An 18,970-nucleotide genomic window follows, 5' to 3' on the forward strand; every position below is an offset into this window, starting at 1 on the left:
CGAAAAATAGGTAAATTTATCAAAGAATGTTCAGATCTAGTAGTGTAAGTGATAGTTTAATCTCGACATGTTGAAGTACTGTATTCATATACTTGTTATACTTGTACGTAGGTTAATCATTTTGTATCCCATTGTTTGTTGTTTGCATGTATAGTTGTAGAAGACCTTACGGAAGTCGCTGTACTTTTGTTGTGTCAATAAAGATTTCCATGTAATCCATGTACAGAATCGAGCAAGCATTTTGCGCCTTTTTTTCAGTGTTAAACATGTTCCCCTCCATGTCTTAGGACCCCGCCTTTCTTATGGCGTCCTTCCAATCGTGTGCTCATGCTGGACACGTAATCATATGGATCGACCAATTACTGTCGTATGTAGATCACCTTTATATAGTTAGTGCCGACGTGCAGCCGCTCCACCCCCTTGTGATTCAGCCCCACTAATTATCAGCTTGTTCACAACAACTAATCAAGCAGGAATTGAAAATTTAAAAAAAAAACACCTCTGAATATTTCATAGATGCATGGCATCTTCGATTTATGGTTAAAACAGTGTAGTAGATGGTTACATTCCTCGAAACATGTGATCAGGCAGACTCTTGTTTATCATAACAGCGTTTCTGGGCGCTCCGCGATGTAAGTAGCGACTCCCTTGTTCGCTTTGACGCTTTCCACCACCTTGGCCAGCCTGGGATATTTCTCCAGGGCATCTGGCTGTTTCTTGAGAATATCGTCCATGCCATTAAAGAAGGCCAGGTCAGCGTAGGTCAACTATAAGAAATAAATGGACAAATGAGTCTGTAACAATATCAATATTCCTCGAAACAAGGATCTGTTGAATTGGTTGCATGGGATATTGAAGCCAACGGTAGACATTGACCACAGTATAGTCCTCGCTACCAACGATAATTATCGATTTTGTAGAAAACAAAATAAATCACCCTATGGCCTACCGCCGATACCATTTGTAGAAAGTCTATGTGAGGCTTCCCATATTTCAGATTTTTTTTTGCTGTCAATGATACTAAACTTAAACAGAATACACTATTTCAAGGTAATGTCCTACCACTTTTAAATATACGAACTTGCACTTGGATCACTACGACCTTTTTGTAGGACTCAACAAAGCTATGTCTTGAAGTCTGTGCTTAGCATCATTGCACATATATCTAAGATGTTATATAAAAAGGTAATGTTTGTTAGAGATACGCACGCTGGTACCGACAAGATGGCCGTCCGATCCGCAGAGTTTCTCGTAGTTCCTAAGAAAGTTTGGGACGAAAGTAGCTAGTGCCGTCTTCTTCTCTTCCTGGGGTGATGTGAAAATAGAATTGTGAAGTCGTTCCACAAACTCAGCTTTTCATAAGAACAAATCGTTAGAATAGGATGTTTTGGTTCAAAATTAAAGACTGTCCTTCATCAGTCGTCCCAACTTGTAGATGCGTGACCATCTAAAAGATTGACTGCATGATCTTATACAGATACAGAATCGAACAACTGTAAAGAGAGGTCAAGGAGGGAACTTCTGCAACACCACGGGGCAGTGAAAGCCACGCGAAAAACAGTGGATTCGAATTTTATATGTTTCTTTTGTTCTACACACTACGTCTTTCCAACTACGTCCTGCTCTCACATTTAGCCTATCCTATCTCTTCTCCGCTTATCGGGTCAGCGAGCGAGATGAGGTATATTCTGGTGACCACAACAGCTTTGAAATTAATAAACTGAGGTAGTACGGATGGCTAAGTATACTGAGAAAGCAGTGTGAAATAGAAGACCTTCTTGGCCTCATCTCTCTCAAAGTAAACCCCATACATCTTCATGGTAAGATCCTCCATCCCGCTCACAAACATGTCGACTTGTGCCTCCTCCCAGCCGGCGGCGCCGCTCAGACCTGTGAGCACAGTACATACAAACTACAGAACGGTACATACAAACTACAGAACAGTACATACAAACTACAGAACGGTACATGCAAACTACAGAACGGTACATACAAACTACAGAACGGTACATACAAACTACAGAACGGTACATACAAACTACAGAACGGTAATACAAACTACAGAACGGTACATACAAACTACAGAACGGTACATACAAACTACAGAACGGTACATACAAACTACAGATGACCAGAATATCCATGATATTTTCCCTTCATCTGATGTGTTTGCCTCGAGTACTTTGTGCTAGTGCCAACTGCCTTAAATGATGATGATTTCTGGGCAATAGTTTGTACAAATCAGTGATCAATGCCACGACTTTAATAAAACGGAGGTTCAAGTTTTTAGAACCAGCGTATCGAACCAAATTTATATCTTGACGAATTGGTTGAAATGTTACCTGTTTCCTTGGCAGCGTAGCGGAATATGGCCCCGCTCTGACATATCACCTGACCACCCACCTCCAGCATCGGCAGCTGCCCCATCGGAGATGCTGGGCAAAGAACATCATGAAAATACATATAAGAACTGGATTCAATAACAGCTAAATGTGTACCGACGCAACATGTAAAACCCAACCTTCGTTGTGTTGAAATTGGTATTTCTTGATGGACCAGTCCGAAAACGGTAGGGAAAAAAATTGATAGTGGACCGGTTGTTGGACCGATTACAAAATGCACTGCTATTGCATAACGGTGTTCTGTTTACAGTTTTACCACCCCACAGAAGGGCCTGATGTGGACTTTCTGCATTATGAATAAATACATAGTGGTTCAAAATGTCAGAAATGCGACAAAACTAGACGTGAACCGACAACTCACTTTCTTTAAGAAGACGCCATTCTTCCCGCTCAAGCCTAACATCCTCGAACTCCACTCCCGCAGCGGCGAAGATCAGCCTGACCAGCTCGCCGCGTCCGACACTCGCCTTGAAGTACGTGAACTTGTACTTAGGCGCCATTCTGCGTTGTCGGTGCACGCTGTGGTCGCGACAAAACGCTGTGGAACAAGATGCGGAGACGCCTTCGGTGGATTCACGCACAATGACCAGGTGACCACTGCTGTCCGCCTTAAATACTTGCCGGACGCAAACACGATGTTTGCCGATCGAGGATGACGCGGCCTTTATCGTGGAAGGATGATACCATTCGATATTGAGGGATCGACTTTAGACAAATGACCACTCCACACTTCAAAGTACAATGCCGCACTTTTATGCTGCAAATGTATACACATTTGTATGTCCGGGTGTTAAATGTAAAGCATGTACAGAATTAGGCAAGCATTTTCTTATTTTACGCAGTGTTAAACATGATCACCTTCGTGTACGAGGGCCCCACATTTCTTATGGATTCCTCCCAATCGTGTGCTCCCTGTTGGACATGTAGTCATGTGGACTAGGTAAACTTCGTAAGATCGAGTCCGAAGGTTATTTGGACATGCAAACGCTACTATCTATACTGGGTTTGTACAGTGGGCCTCTCCATGTATCTCTGTAACTAGTAAGGGGCATACGTGGAGTGTACTCGTTCCGTAGGCTAAACTATGTTGCCAGTTGGAAAATGGAGATATGGTTTTGGGTGTGTCTATGTGTCTGTCTGTCTGTCTGTCTATCTGTTTGTGTTTCCGGCCCATTGTAGTCAGCATAACTCAAGATTCTCTGGATGGATTATTATGATATTTGGTATGTCGTTAAGTGTCGGGATGACAAAGGTCAAGGTCGATTTTGGGCCCCCTGGTATGTGACCTTCGTACTGCAGCAGAACTTCCGTTTTTTGCGTTTCGGCGCCTTCGCGCCGGAACGCAATGTCCTGGCTTTTACCTTCGATGCATGCATAGCGCATGCAGGATGCTTCGATGCATGCTGCAGGCATGCTGTTTGGTTCAACACTGTGTCGCACACCAGAAGACCTTATATGGCAATACGTTCCCAAATCCTTGTATAGCCGTTGCCTTATATGGCAAGGGAGCACGAAAAGGCAGGCAGGCTAGATTTGCATGACACACAGGAGGGCGACCGCATGTAACTGCTACAACTGTTCGGAAATATTATTGCATTGTGGTTTCGGACTTTGATATCCTGAAAAATGACCATATTACATCTATTCCACAAGATTGCAGAAGAAAAAAAATGATTTCGTCAAGAAAACGACCAAAAATCGACATAAATGATAGCATATAGTGAGGTTATAGCATTACGTACAGAGTGACGGGTTACGTACCGCAGCTTAGCCCATCTGTCAACGCGAAGCACTTCGGGCCTAGAAGATCCGGGTTCGTGTCCGTGCATGGATTTTTTTTTTCTTTTTAGATATTGAATATCAAAAATATATATTGATATTATATTAATCTATCAATATCATATTTATGAATATCATTTCTTCATTTTTTTCATTAATAAATAAAGAAGTATTTTATATTTGTTATTTCTAAATATTCATTTAATATATACAAGGCCTTTGTCTTATGAACAGGACTTCATAGATTCCAAACCCGGCATTCGAATTTTTCTGTTCATTGTAATGGAAAATACCGTGCAGCGGCTCCTATGCGCGGTAAGATGATTCTTGCAAAACACTCGCCACTAAACTTCTATCCCCGATGTAAACAGAGGCTCTTGATGTTGTTTGCAAAACAGCGATCCTTTGTTACAGTAACAAATGCTCCATTGTTCAGTATCGACTTCATTCAGACAACACGGACGTGGAAAGTGGCGCCGCTCGGCACAAAACTATGGGAATTTTCATGAATTTTAGCAAAATTACCCAGGAAAATAAGGAAGAAATGTTGTAAATGCGGAAACCAGAATAATACGGATGAGGTAGCTGTTGATTTGTTTGACATTTGGTAGTCATTTTAGATAGAACCTTAGCTGTTATGAACTTCTATTTCACTTAATTACCATAGTGCTGATGATTCAATGGTGCTTTTTCAAATTTTATGTTTTATTGCGTGCCATGTACATAATTACATTGATAGCTTTTATAATGAGCCTATTGTACATTTTACAAATAAGTACAAGTTGTAGGCCAAGACCAGCTTTTTCAAAAGCACTTAAGTTAAGTGACGTAACTTCAAAATTGCTTTCCCCAATCTGCCTTTCTCTATTAAAACAGTACTCATTTCCCAAAATGACAATTTTTCTTATAGACTGAACAGCCCTTGAGTGACTTTCTCTGGCAGATTTTACTTCAAGTAAAGGGAAAAGACAATTCACACTCATAAACGTAGCCGAAACGCCAGCTTTTTTGAAAAGCTCTTGTTTCTATATTTTGTCCTGGACGTGCTAGGGTCCTGATCTTTTAATGGCAGATAGCTTTTGATGTAAGGAAGATTTGGTGTAGGTTTGGGCCTCTAGCAGCTTGTTTGGAAACGTTGCGGTTGAGAATGAAGTGTAGATTATCTGCCCGCCGACATTTAACGAAGAATAAGAATCATCAAGCACACACTCTGTCGCATGCAAAAAAAATAATTATTTATTCGTGCAATCGCTTATCATAATTGGTAAGTCGGTTGAACAGTGGTGCGTTGTGTACGATATGAAGAACAACATTTATTTTGCTTTTGGTACAGAATTTATTTTGCTTTATAGTACAGAACTTCACATCTGCCACCATATCATGACGTGTCAAAACAGCTCTGTGAACTAGAAAGTGGTGTTCGGACGCTTGGCGATCCACGCTGCGATTTTGGGATTGGCGTTGACGCTGTCCATGACCTTGGTGAGTTTGGGGTAGTTCTTCATGGTTCCCGGCTTGTAGTTCTCGATGTTAGTCGCGACGGTGTGAAGAACCAGATCGCACCAGAGGAGCTGGGGGGGGGGGGGAGACGAAAGAGGACATGTTGTACTTTCAAGCTTATTGAAATTGCAACAAGACAGTACATTGGGATTAAGAGGCACCGATTCTGATATTGAGCCCCACACATTACATTAGCACCACACTATTTCGAATCAATGAAATATGATATATATAGAACACAACACCCACCCTAGAAAACACACATTTCAATGCGGAATGCGCCAAAAGTTGAGGGAGTTTTGTGTCCTCGAACAAGAAACTGTAACAACATTGATTTCAACCTCCGAATCCGGTATTCGAATTTTCGACGGCGGCGCAACCGGCGCGCTCGAAATGCATTCGAAATATTCTATGGAATCCCGTGTGATACAACTCTAGAACCTCATGTGATACGGATAGTTATCACACGGTCCGGAAAACCCGTATCAGGCCCAGGTATGACATAAAAAACAGTACATTACGCTAGAACACTAAATTCGAATCAATAAGTACAACATAAAAAAAAGTAAAGTAAAGTAAATTTTAGCTAAGCAGTAGATGGATAGGAGAACATGTTGCGATCCTGATGGTGTTTTCCGTAGCTGAGCGTAGTTGATTTAAACGGCCTGTAGTCTTGTTATCACCTAAACAAAACTATCTTTGAACAGCAGAATTTTTTTATGGGGAGCTTTGAAACATAACGAAACAAAACAAGGCAATTGTCAGTAATAGCAGACGTTACCCCCTCTTGCAGGACATACAGAAACTGTAGAACTTATAGTAGTGCACACACACAGAATGACAAGCCAAAAACAACACTTTAGTATCTAGGCTATGAAGTAACATATACCGTAAGTTCCCTGCCATGATACTTACGCTGTTCCCCACGAGAAACCCGCTGGAGCCGCACAGCTTCTCGCACTTCGCCAGTGTGGTCTCCATGGTCTTGTCAAAGCCTTTGGCCAGCGCTGCCTGAAATTCACGCAAGGCGGTACAGTTGAATGAATGAATGAACGAATAAATGAACGAATGAATGAATAAGTGGGTAGAATTGTTAGGATACTATATTTATTGCCACGAGGATCATATTTCTTTAGCGCCACAAACTACTTGTGGTTGTGTTCTTGGGAGACTAGGGGGTTCATTGTTGCACAGTGAATTGATAGATAAGTAAATAACAAAGTGTCTGGAATCAGAGTCCGCACTTTTTATTGTGAAATACCAAAGACAAGATAAAACACTTCATAAAGGACAATAGAATGTCGTGCTTAACTATAGTTTGATACTTTTCCGAATGGCTTTAGCATCAGGAAAAGCAGGTCTTTGAGCAGTAGTGATATGTAGAATTAATGTTACCCGAGGAGAGAAACGTTGGAAGGCATTCCATTTGTTTCTTTCTGTACAACAGTTGCAAGTTAACAACAACAAAAATTGGAACCTAGATTAAGCACCTTTTTCTCCTCCTCACCACCGTAATGCACTTCGTACAGTGTGGGCAGGACTGGGATAATCTCGTCCACGAAGGCGTCCGCCTGGGCCTGCTCCAGGTTGGTCTTACCCGCCATTCCTGCAGAGGTAGGGGGAATCATCGATGAAGGTTAGACATCCAGGTATAATAAGATATGCCAGCTACCTGCATACTAAATATCATAGAAATCTGTCGTTATTCTCCTTAGAAGATTTTCACAATAACGCCCCTGCAGTTCTAGAACAAGCTGCTAGGGGGCCCAAACCTACATTACTTCGTTATTACATCACAAGCTATCAGCCACCCAAATATCAAGACCATAGCACGTCCAGGTCAAAAGATACAAATTAAAACGGAAGTTCTGCTTCAGGTAATCCAGGTATAATAAGATATGCCAAATAGCAGTTCCTGAAGCAACTGGATAGAATTGTCCAAAACGTAACAGCATACCAATTCATAGTTCTACTGTTCGGCAGATCTTGCTCAGTGTCACTGAAGAAAGGTAGTAGATATTTAAAACTTTGAAACAGGATAACTAAAAAAAAGGGATGAATTGATGTTTATTGCTACTGGTTTGTTGGTAACCTATTGATAAGCTCCAAGCAGATCTAACGGTGGCGAAGACCGTATCCAACTTATAGCCACCGAAAGATCTGCTTGGAGATTGACCTATTGTAGCTCATCTTGATAAACATGGTGTTAGATTGTACATGGAAAGTCATTGGTTTGCTCATGGACAAGATATCCCAAATATCATTTTGTGTGCAGATCTTCTCATTCTTGACAGGGTAGTGATACAGGGACATTCTCGGCAAACTATGAAAAGGCTCATAAACATGTTTTCATTGTAAAGGAAAGCTTAAGAAAGTAAATAAAGGCCGTAGGAAAAACAGATGTTGTCTATTCACGAGTTATACAAGCCATGCACCTGCTTTCGTCACGCCTCAGGCTTGTGCAAATAATGAAAAATGTGACTCGGCGAGTTTTATTCAACAGAAGCCCACATGTGTTGGTGGACACTGTCGTAACAAACCAGCAGTTGTTTCCACCACAAAGGGAAATATACTTTTTAGGTGGATTGGCTATGCTGAGTCACTCTGAAGTCTTCTTGGAGACTACAGCTGTAGTTAGCATGTCGTTATGTATCTATATTGCTCATCCGGAATAACAGCCCTTCGGCGTAACACATCAGCTTCTGTATCTGTACGAGTCTGTATCTGTATAGCAGGTATAACCGCCTTTCGGTATATCACATCGGCTTCTGTATCTGTATTGCAGTCGGTATAAAGCGGCCAGTATAGGCGTGACACTCCAGCTTCTGTATCTGCATCCGTATGGCCGGTATAACTGCCTCTCGGCGTAACACTCCAGCCTCTGTATCTGTATAGCCGGTGTAACTGCCCTTCGGCGTTACATACCAGCTTCTGTATCTTAAGTTATATTGCCATTGTATCCACCTATTGACGTAACACACCGGCTTCACAGGCACGGTGGTGGCTGCTACTCTCCAAGCATAGGAGGGGTTCCGGCGGGGTTTTGACGTGTTTTTAGGCGTTTTGTCGGGCTTTCTACTTTGTCATTTTTTTGTCTCTATAAACCCTTGGCTTGTTGGGTTTATACAGACAAAAAAAGACAAAGTAGAAAGCCCGACAAAACGCCTAAAAACACGTCAAAACCCCGCCGGAACCCCTCCCATGCTTGGAGAGTAGGTGGCTGCTAGTTAATATGTAACTCGTAGGAACCTATCACACCTAAGCTTACCTGTCTCCTTGGCCACGAAACGAGCTATGGGCATACTCTGGCACAACTTGACGCCGTCAACCTCCAGCACGGGCAGCTGGCCCATGGGGGTCGCTGAAATAGGAAGTGCACAATCAATCATCAGGTCTTCTAACGTTTCTTTGAAGAACATTCTAAACTGTGGTTACACGATCATTAGCCATAAGTACACACACACAGACAGACAGACAGACAGGCACACACATGCAGCAATTCAGCACTGGCTGCCATTGCACGGGTAATTTCTGACCAATAAACCATTATTATTATCATTATTACGTTGTTGACGCCTGTCAATTCAATTACCCGTTCAGGGCAAGGAATTTCCTCAAATTGTAACAAAGGTGGGGAAACGTGCATTGCCTCTTATTACTCATTGTTACATGTGTTTGTGTATTTTCATATGGTAGATAATTTCCAAGCAGATGTAAGGATACGGCTCATTCTCATTTTACGCCTGATTCTGCATTGCTACTGTTCTCTAGTATTGAGGGTAGCGACAAATAAGAATGAGCTGAATGAGCTGGATACTTGCATCTGCTTGGAGATTATACGTTTTACGTTGATGAAGGTTAGACATCCAGGTAGTAAGATTAGTCAAAGATGGTTACTCAAGCAACTGGATAAAATTTTGAAATAATCTAGTTGCTTGAGTAACTATTTTTGGCTTATTATATGTTATATGTTATGTTCTGTTTTTAATGAGATGCATCGACAATCTGCCCACAGTGCCTTGGTTGTCTCTGTAATGTTTCTTGTGACCTTTTACCGAGGAGATTATATAGATTTTACCAATAAATAGATAGATACTTACTCCCTTTCACTGACGGCCATTTGTCGAAGGAGATCCTATCGTCTTCAAACTCTATCCCGGCGGCAGCGAACAGCATTCTCGTAGGCTCCCCGCGAGCCCTCATGTCGAAATAGGACAGCTTGTACTTGGGCGCCATGCTGAAGAGTACGGGATGGGCGTGTGGTGTGGACCAGACGAGACAACAGTGTACACGTCAAGATTTACATAAGCCAGGTGCAGGTGTACTTATGTAGACCAAGCGAACAATGACACAGCACTCCTGGTAGGAACTTCATACTTGTTTTAGGGGGTGATACCAGTAAAGGAAGCATAATGATCCTTTAAACGTTCCTATTCTAAACAAAACATGCATGTGTGGGTGGGTAAGTTTAGTAAATCATACAGTATAGCATCTACCTCAAAGTAAAAGGAGGAAATGAGGCTACTTAATTTGGGCCTTTTTTTTAGGACATGGACCCTTTTTTTGTTTTTTGAGTGGACTCTTCCGTCTGGAACTAATTCCATTCATCTTCAACGTGGCATGCTCTTTCAAATGAAAGCTTTATTTCGTGATGTCGTTAACAAGGTGTCCATAGTCACATTGGTGGTATTCAGAGCTCTTTATCTCCAGAACACGGATTTCCAGACAAAGGAATGAGATTAAAACATGTTTTCCCTTTCCCTGTTTGCACCTAACAATCTGGACAACAGGTGGAGTGGGCGTGGCTCCGTGTCTAGCCATGCGTACGGTGCCCTCTGACCCACATTTATGCCACCAGCCGTGGGCGTGCGTTGGACCCGGACACGTTCTTCGTTACTGTATCAAACCTGTCGGGCGATATTTCGTGGGACATTCCGTTGTCGTGTGACGGAAAATGTTGTCGTATATCCCTGTTTTAGTTCAGTGTTAGCACTGACAGTTCACTTAAAACAAGCCCAGGGGCGCATCCGGGGGAGCCACCACCTCAAATCCCAAGCCATTAACGCTAGAACAGACACATTTATTTCCCCCGTACCATTCCCCAGTGGAATGCCTGGCACGGTTGTGACGGCTTCCACCGTCAGTTTGTGGTTCGCCCGGGACCTCCCCCGCCCCCATACTTTGCCCCTGATGGGATATAACTGATGTAGATGTTTTCGGCCAGTTCTTTCAGGGCATCTCTAGAAATCAATAAATAAATCAATCAATCTTGCGTAGGTATCAGTTGCTGATGCATGCCGGCTGTAGACAACTCTCCCCAGAATATTTTCGGCATAGAACCTCCGGTTGGCTGTGATGACCTTTAGACCTCGACGTGTGTCTCAGTCTTCCCACCTGCCTTTGCAAATCAGTGTACGACAAAGAGTCGCACGATGAATGTGACGTGTCTTTTGTGTGAGCCAGATTCTGTAACGCACCTGCCATAGACACGGCACTCCTACAGACGTTCTGGTGCCAAAATATTTACAACACGCAATTGCAAACACAACGCTTACTAAGAATGACTCAGCATTTCGGGCCAATGGATTGTGCAATTTAATTGTTTTGTGCGAGTTGGGGCAAAGTTAACACTTTGTAATGTACTGTATTTCGTTATATGTCAATGCATCATGTTTGTTACAAGTCTTGTATTCTCGTCTGTCCCCTTTTGTACCCTGTCTATGTATGTTCAGTGGTGGCGTTGATATAAGTTTGTAAACCTGAGTGCGCCACCACTACGTCTGTATTGCCAGCTTACTTGAATAAAAAATAATAATAAAAAGATAGCTGTCATCTGTGACATTTCGTAGCACCCCAAACATCTTTTCAGACTCTGGCCTGTCCCGCCGGGCGCTCGGCGATCCATTTGGCGATGCGCGGGTTGGCCTTGACCGTGGCGTACACCTTGGCCAGTTTGGGGTAGTTCTGGAGAGTTCCCGGCTTGTAGACCTCTTCAATGGTCTGCGCTAAGTTAAAGAACACCAGGTCACACCAGAGCAGCTGGAAAAAATGCAGAAAATACTCTTCTGTAAAACATGTATTGCATTGAATTTTGAAACATGTTTGTTAATGTTTGCATTTCCAGGAATTCCGACAAGTCTTAAAGGGGCATGTGAACTTTCCGAGAAGTTTTTTAATAGTAAATCTGTAAATCCCACTCACTCACTCACTCGCTCGCTCACTCACTCACTCACTCACTCACTCACCCACTCACTCACTCACTCACTCACTCAAACTCTCATTCACACACACACACACACACACACACTCAAACACACTCAAACACTCTCTCACACATGTACACTTTCACTCACACTCATACCTTCGCTCACTTACTTACTCACTCACTCAAACTCTCACTCACCCACCCACTCACACTCACTCACTCACTCACTCACCGTGCCACTCATCCATTCACTCATTCCTTGTACTTACACTGTTCCCTACTAGATGCCCATCAGAGCCGCTCAGTTTCTCACACTTGCCGAGTTTCTCTGCGATCAGCTGATCCACTTCCTTCGCTTTCTCCTCCTAAGATAGGACATTTGAACGCGTAGTAAGTCAGTCAATGTCCTGGTTCGGTGGAAAAAAAGCTGTCACGCGCACAGCATAGAGTCAGAGGCATACAGTCATGCAAAGCAAAGAAGAAAACAAACCACAACAAACCACCTTCTTTGACTTTATCATTTGAACTGCAACAACACAATGTGTACAATGAGATACTGGCAACAATATCTTGTATGATCGTGCATCACACATTACAAAACATTTTCTATAACGGTTATAACGTTACAACTCTAATGCAACGTAAAGATACAATGATTTCAAAGTACAGTACATGTACCTTCTCTTTCTCATCAGGAGTGAAGTCCAGCATAACACTGATTTTCTCCACCAGCGGTTCTTCCAACTCGTCCACAAAAGCGTCAGCCTGGGCCTTCTCCAGCTTGGTTTTCCCGTCCAGTCCTGTAGAAGCAGATGAAATATTCCCACGCTTGAGTTGCCTGCGTCATTTCCCTTCATCATTGGAACGCGTTCAAACATGCAAGATTCGATCGAACTTCAGTCCGTTTTCGATCGAATGTCCGTTTTCGATCGAATATTGTGTTCAAATATTGACTACGTAGCACCCACTTGCTCCCAACTCCCATGATGTAACCAGGTTTTGTTCATACGATACATTATGTAGCTACACAACACTTGCTTACGTCACGCTCCAGTGAGGTAACCTGGTGTAACGTTAACTGGGTCAATCATCATGAAGACTGGTTTAGAGGATCAGTACGAAAATTTGCTGAGTTATTTATCTTTGTTATAAACCGTTGGTCGTTCACAGGCCGGCGCGTAGCCAAATACTAGTATCAACAGCTGTTTGTGAAGTAATCAAACCGGCTCGTGTACACACTCACCCGTCTCCCTGGCAACGAAGCGAGCTATTGACATGCTCTGGATGAGAGTGACTCCGTCCACCTCGAGAATGGGAAGCGCACCCGTAGGTGTGGCTGAAACAAGAAGCATGAGAATGTAACTTTATCTCATATCAGTAACGTTATGTAACGTTATTGCTTTGTCTCTGTACGACATACGGCCTGGGCTGCCAAACTAGTGGCCGAGGCCGAGGGAACAGGTGGGGCACACGTCGACTATCCTACATGATACTCGGTAGTCATTTGGGATAGAAGGTCGTTTGGGATGCAACATAGTCAATATCCAGCCACATGCAAATAGCCACTGCAACAGGAAACTAGTCCACTGGTAGTGGGGTGTATCAATTCAACTTCTTCTCCCATGATAAAAAGTCTTTTTGTTTGACCCGGTCAGGATTTGGACCTAGTCTCTTCCAGATTAACTACGCCGGCTATAGGGAAAATATTTGCCTGGGGACTTTGGCCATGGAGGGTTACATTCGCAGGCCTTCTCTCCGTAGCCGACTCCCTTCATACAGTTGACTCTATTTGGCCAATTTCTACTATTTTCCCAGCGACCCGCGGAGGCTGGTAGAGCCTAATTCGACCCCCTCGATCCCACCTCTCGAATGCAAGGCGAAAGGTCTACCCCATGGACAAGTCTTGTAAGTTGTATCATTACTTACTCGGTTTGATAGGGGGCCACTCCTCAAACGCTACCCTCACATCCTCGAACTCCACTCCGGCGGCGACAAACAGCAGCCTGGTGGCCTCCCCACGAGCTCGGACGTTGAAGTAGGTCAGCTTGTACTTAGGAGCCATCCTGGAGCCTGTTTAGCGCGTTCTCAAGCTTGTAGTAGCGGGAACGGAGGACTGAGCAATGGGGCAACGGAGAATCAACCGAGCAAACTAACAGAGCCCGAGTGCAGAGCTCTCTATGTTTCAAGACAAAGGGATGAGACTAAAACAGTATCCATGTTTTCCTTTTCCTTGTTTGCACCTAACAATCTGGACAACAGGTGGAGTGGGCGTGGCTCCGTGTCTAGCCATGCGTACGGTGCCCTCTGACCCACATTTAGACGCTGAATGCCACCAGCCGTGTGCGTGCATTTGGACCCGGCGTATTATTACCTCGGGACAATTATTACCACCACCTCAAATTTCAAACCATTAACGCTAGAACAGACACATACAAATACTCATATCTCCCCCGTACCATTCCCAAGTGGACTGCCTGGCACAGTTGTGACGGCTTCCACCGTCAGTTTGTGGTTCGCACGGGACCCCCCCCCCCCCCCTACTTTACCCCTGATGGGGTATAACTGATGTAGATGTTTTCGGCCAGTTCTTTCAGGGCCTCTCTAGAAATCAATCAATTAATCAATCAATCTTGCGAAGGTATCAGTTGCTGATGCATGCCGCCTGTAGACAACTCTCTCCAGGATATTTTCGGCAGAGGACCTCCGGTTGGCTGTGATGACCTTTAGACCTCAACGTGTGTCTTAGTCTTCCCGCCTGCCTTTGAAAATCAGTGTACGACAAAGAGTCGTACGATGAATGTGACATGCCTTTTGTGTGAGCCAGATTCTGTAACGCAACTGCCATAGACACGACACTCCTACAGACGTTCTGGTGCCAAAACATTTACAACACGCAAACACAACGCTTCCTAAGAATGACTCAGCGTTTTGGGCCAATAGATTGTGCAATTTAATTGTTTTGTGCGAGTTGGGGCAAAGTTAACAGTTTGTAATGTACTGTATTTCGTTATATGTCAATGCATCATGTTTGTTTAATACAAGTCTTGTATTCTCATCTGTCCACTTTTATGTCCTGTGTCATGATACATGTTCAGTGGTGGCGTTGATAAAAGTTTGTAAACCTGAGTGCGCCACAACTACGTCTATATTGCCAGCTTATTGGAATTTAAAAAAAAAATGAAGAAATTAGCTGTTATTTGTAACATTTTGTAGCATCCCTCAACATCTTTTCAGACAGGGGCCTGCCCCGCCGGGCGCTCGGCGATCCATTTGGCGATGCGTGGGTTGGCCTTGACCGTGGCGTACACCTTGGCCAGTTTGGGGTAGTTCTGCAGAGTTCCCGGCTTATAGACCTCTTCAATGGTCTGCGCTAAGGTAAAGAACACCAGATCACACCAAAGCATCTGGAAAAAATGCAGAAAATAGTCTTCATCACTACTATACTGTTTCATTTGCTTGTGCTTGACCTTAATAATTTTAGCTGAGTCGATATCTTTTTCACTGGTAGTAGCCTCAATTGTACATGTATGCCATATATTGCATTGGATTGTGAAACACGTTTGTTCATGTTTGCATTTCCAGGAATTCCGACAAGTCTTAAAGGGACATGTGAAGTTTTTTAATAGAAAATCTGTAAATCCCGCTCACTCACTCGCTCGCTCGCTCACTCACTCACTCACTCACTCACTCACTCACTCACTCACTCACTCACTCACTCACTCACTCATTCACACACACATGTACACTTTCACTCACTCATACCTTCACTCACTCATTCACTCACACACCCACTCACACACTCACTCACCGTGGCACTCACTCATTCCTTGTACTTACACTGTTCCCTACTAGATGCCCATCAGAGCCGCTCAGTTTCTCACACTTGCCGAGTTTCTCTGCAATCAGCTGATCCACTTCCTTCGCTTTCTCCTCCTAAATTCAGACATTTGAACGTGGTTCGGTGGAAAAAGCTGTCACGCGCACAGCATAGAGTCAGAGGCATACAGTCATGCAAATCAAAGAAGAAAACAAACCACAACAAACCACCTTCTTTGGCTTTATCATTTGAATTGCAACAACGTAATATGTACAATGAGATACACAAGGCAGCAGTACCTGGTATGATCGTGCTTCACATGTTATTAAACATTTTCTATACGACGTTACAACTCTAATGCAACTAAAAGATACAATGATTTAAAAGTACAGTACCTTCTCTTTTTCATCAGAGGTGAAGACCAACATAATACTGAGTTTCTCCACCAGCGGTTCCTGCAACTCGTCCACAAAAGCGTCAGCCTGGGCCTTCTCCAGCTTGGTTTTCCCGTCCAGTCCTGTAGAAGTAAATGAAATATCCCACGCTTGAGTTGCCTACGTCATTTTCCTTCATCGTTGGAACGCGTTCGAACATGCAAGATTCGATCGAACTTTGGTCCGTTTTCGAATTTCGATCGAATGTCCGTTTTTGATCGAATATTGTGTTCGAATATTGACTACGTAGCACACACCCCCACCCAACCCCCGTGATGTAACTAGGTTTGTGCATATGATACATTATGTAGCTACACAACCATTGATTACGTCAAGCTTTGTTCACTAGTAAGGTAACGTGATATAAGGGGGTCAGTCATCATGAAGAGGACCAGAGACCAGTACGAAGATTTGCTGAGTCATTTATCCGTGTTGTCCTGCCCCGGGCGTAGACAAGTAAGCAAACCTGTATCAACAGCTGTTTGTAAGTTATCAACCCGGCAAGGAAAATTTGCCGAGTCATTTATCTGTTTTGCAGTTCGTCAATCATAGACCCGCCCGTAGCCAAGTAAGCAGACATTTTTCAACAGTAATCAAATTCAAACCTCGTGAACACACTCACCCGTCTCCCTGGCAACGAAGCGAGCTATCGACATGCTCTGACTGAGTGTGATTCCGTCCACTTCGAGAATGGGAAGCCCACCCATTGGTGTAGCTGAAACAAGAAGCATGAGAATGTAACTTTTCACACAGAATATCATATCTAATCTAAGAGGTTATGTATCATTTCTGTTGGCTGTGAATATCTCATATCAATGTGTATTGCTTTGTCTCTGAAAGACATACGGCCTGGGCTGCCAAACTAGTGACCGTGGCCGAGGGAACAGGTGGGGCACACGTCGACTATCCTACATGATACTCGGTAGTCATTTGGGATAGAAGGTCGTTTGAGATGCAACATAGTCAGTATCCAGCCACACATAGCCACTGCAGCAGGGAACTAGTCCACTGGTAGTGGGGTGTATTCAATTCAACTTCTCCGATGATCAAAAGTCTTATTTTTTTAACCCGGTCAGGATTTGGGCCCCCCTCGACCTCACATCTCAAATGCAAGGCGAAAGCTCTACCCCATGCCATGGACCAGTCTTGTATCATTACTTACTCGGTTTGATAGGCTGCCACTCCTCAAACTGTACCCTGACATCCTCGTACTCCACTCCGCCGGCGGCAAACAGCAGCCTGGTCGCCTCGCCACGAGCTCGGACGTTGAAGTAGGTCAGCTTGTACTTAGGAGCCATCCTGGAGCCTGTTTAGCGCGTTCTCGGGCTTGTAGCGGGAACGGAGGACTGAGCAATGGGACAACGGAGAATCAACCGAGCAAACCAACAGAGCCCGAGTGCAGAACTAGAATGGGCGGTCCCTTTCTTCGACAGGTGTATTATGTGCTCGCATGTACCAGCTGCGGTCGGCTTGGGCACATGTTTGAAGTGGACATACCATCAAAGAGGGCAAAGGTCAGGGGTCATCGCCCTGTGCAAATCTTTTAATCCCCAGGTACTTTTTCAATCAATCAATCAATCAATCAAGTATCACTACAATCCTGTATAAACTGACGTTCTTTTGTAAAGTAGGGATCAGTTTTATCAATAACCGAAGCTTTTTTGTAATAGTTATATGAAAATTTTAGCCTAATTGTGAAGTTTACCGTTCAGTGTTTTACTAAACCTCCTTATTGAGGAGGCCCCCTGACTTCCCCGCCCACTTCTTTATTGTTACGCATAATCCTTGCGACAATGTTGGTCTACTTAGTGCCACTGTGTAATCTTCAATCAACTGTTGAATCTGTTGAAAGTGCGCGTGCCGACTGTAACACAAGCAAGGCTGTAGGCCCAGACAACATCTATGCACATGTACTGAAGTGTAACAGTGCTAGGGCTCAGCTTTCACTGCCGTTAACTTTGTTACTCAACAAGTCAATATCTGTTGGTCTGGTCCCTGGTAAGTAGAAGAAAACCAACGTGTCGCCTGTCCTCAAGAAGGGCGATAAGGAAAATGTGGCCAATCATAGGCCAGTTTCTTTATCATCTCTGGTAAGCAAAGTCATGGAACACTGCTTGTACTCAATAGTTATATTCCCCTTCCAGTGGGAAGGGGGATATATTGTTTTTGCTTGCCTGTTCTTCTTCTTCTTCTTCTTCTTCTTCTTCTTTCTTCTTCTTCTGCCAAAAACCAAGTAGATGTGCGGTGGTAGCTCTACTAATGGTATTGCAGAAAGTTATATGTACCTTATGTTACAATGTACGGTTGTTATATTTGAGATGTAGGTACCTATAGGAAAGGTGAATACACCTGACAATAAATTATGCTAATGAGTACCTTATTTGCATAATCTATGCATAAACTTGTATTTCCCTTACCTTAAAAGCTGCGGATGTCATCTTTGAAATGTAGGTACCTTTAGGAAAGGTGAATTCACCTGGACATAAATTATGCTAATGAGGACCTCATTTGCATAATGTATGGAAAATCATGTATTTCCCTTACCGTAAAAGGTGCAGATGTCATAATTGAGATGTAGGTACCTTCAGGAAAGGTGAACACACCTGGCCATGAATTATGCTAATGAGGTCCTCATTTGCATAATTTATGCATAAACTTATATTTCCCTTCCCGTAAAAGCTGCGGATGTCATCTTTAAGATGTAGGTACCTTTTGGAAAGGTGAATGCACCTGGACATAGATTATGCTAATAAGGACCTAATTTGCATAATTTATGCATAAACTTCTATTTCCCTTACCGTAAAAGCTGCAGATGTCATATTTGAGATGTAGG

At 43.4% G+C, this 18,970-nt stretch overlaps 3 protein-coding genes across 5 annotated transcripts; all 3 read right to left on the reverse strand.

Annotated features, from left to right (window-relative positions):
- Positions 1 to 506: 506 nt before the first annotated feature.
- Positions 507 to 3,016, reverse strand: LOC136448510 (glutathione S-transferase-like). Its single transcript, XM_066448098.1, has 5 exons — positions 2,764 to 3,016; positions 2,343 to 2,435; positions 1,775 to 1,890; positions 1,210 to 1,305; positions 507 to 767 (listed from the first exon to the last, which is right to left on the reverse strand). Exons 1-5 carry the CDS (start codon positions 2,900 to 2,902, stop codon positions 603 to 605), a joined length of 609 nt encoding a protein of 202 aa, XP_066304195.1. The 5' UTR covers positions 2,903 to 3,016; the 3' UTR covers positions 507 to 602.
- Positions 3,017 to 5,394: 2,378 nt separating this feature from the next.
- On the reverse strand, positions 5,395 to 10,058 carry LOC136448513 (hematopoietic prostaglandin D synthase-like). Its single transcript, XM_066448100.1, has 5 exons — positions 9,782 to 10,058; positions 8,950 to 9,042; positions 7,172 to 7,287; positions 6,597 to 6,692; positions 5,395 to 5,752 (listed from the first exon to the last, which is right to left on the reverse strand). Exons 1-5 carry the CDS (start codon positions 9,915 to 9,917, stop codon positions 5,588 to 5,590), a joined length of 606 nt encoding a protein of 201 aa, XP_066304197.1. The 5' UTR covers positions 9,918 to 10,058; the 3' UTR covers positions 5,395 to 5,587.
- A 1,194-nt stretch (positions 10,059 to 11,252) lies between these two features.
- LOC136448506 (hematopoietic prostaglandin D synthase-like) lies at positions 11,253 to 17,639 on the reverse strand. Of its 3 annotated transcripts, none has more exons than XM_066448090.1 (5): positions 17,300 to 17,635; positions 13,130 to 13,222; positions 12,565 to 12,686; positions 12,156 to 12,251; positions 11,253 to 11,720 (listed from the first exon to the last, which is right to left on the reverse strand). In XM_066448090.1, the coding sequence occupies exons 1-5, from the start codon at positions 17,433 to 17,435 to the stop codon at positions 11,547 to 11,549; spliced, it is 621 nt and encodes a 206-aa protein (XP_066304187.1). In that variant the 5' UTR covers positions 17,436 to 17,635; the 3' UTR covers positions 11,253 to 11,546. The 3 variants fall into 3 exon arrangements, with proteins under 3 accessions (XP_066304187.1, XP_066304186.1, XP_066304189.1); XM_066448089.1 differs by lacking the exon at positions 17,300 to 17,635 and adding an exon at positions 13,813 to 14,288; XM_066448092.1 differs by lacking the exons at positions 11,253 to 11,720; positions 12,156 to 12,251; positions 12,565 to 12,686; positions 13,130 to 13,222 and adding exons at positions 14,793 to 15,290; positions 15,724 to 15,819; positions 16,099 to 16,220; positions 16,760 to 16,852 and having other exon boundaries at positions 17,300 to 17,639.
- Between the last annotated feature and the right edge of the window lie 1,331 nt (positions 17,640 to 18,970).

Source organism: Branchiostoma lanceolatum, chromosome 14 (genome assembly GCF_035083965.1).
Source record: "Branchiostoma lanceolatum isolate klBraLanc5 chromosome 14, klBraLanc5.hap2, whole genome shotgun sequence".
Classification (NCBI taxonomy): Eukaryota; Metazoa; Chordata; class Leptocardii; order Amphioxiformes; family Branchiostomatidae; genus Branchiostoma; species Branchiostoma lanceolatum.

Excerpts from the sequence above, each read along its gene's own strand:
- LOC136448510 (XM_066448098.1), bottom strand. The coding sequence starts at position 2,902 with ATGGCGCCTAAGTACAAGTTCACGTACTTCAAGGCGAGTGTCGGACGC. Across the intron at positions 2,436-2,763 it reads ATGGCGTCTTCTTAAAGAAA|CATCTCCGATGGGGCAGCTG; the intron begins GTGAGTTGTCGG and ends TTCTTTGCCCAG. Across the intron at positions 768-1,209 it reads GCCATCTTGTCGGTACCAGC|TTGACCTACGCTGACCTGGC; the intron begins GTGCGTATCTCT and ends TATTTCTTATAG.
- LOC136448513 (XM_066448100.1), bottom strand. The coding sequence starts at position 9,917 with ATGGCGCCCAAGTACAAGCTGTCCTATTTCGACATGAGGGCTCGCGGG. Across the intron at positions 9,043-9,781 it reads ATGGCCGTCAGTGAAAGGGA|CGACCCCCATGGGCCAGCTG; the intron begins GTAAGTATCTAT and ends TTCCTATTTCAG. Across the intron at positions 5,753-6,596 it reads GGTTTCTCGTGGGGAACAGC|CTCCTCTGGTGCGATCTGGT; the intron begins GTAAGTATCATG and ends CCCCCCCCCCAG.
- LOC136448506 (XM_066448090.1), bottom strand. The coding sequence starts at position 17,435 with ATGGCTCCTAAGTACAAGCTGACCTACTTCAACGTCCGAGCTCGTGGC. Across the intron at positions 13,223-17,299 it reads GTGGCAGCCTATCAAACCGA|CCACACCTACGGGTGCGCTT; the intron begins GTAAGTAATGAT and ends TTCTTGTTTCAG. Across the intron at positions 11,721-12,155 it reads GGCATCTAGTAGGGAACAGT|CTGCTCTGGTGTGACCTGGT; the intron begins GTAAGTACAAGG and ends CATTTTTTCCAG.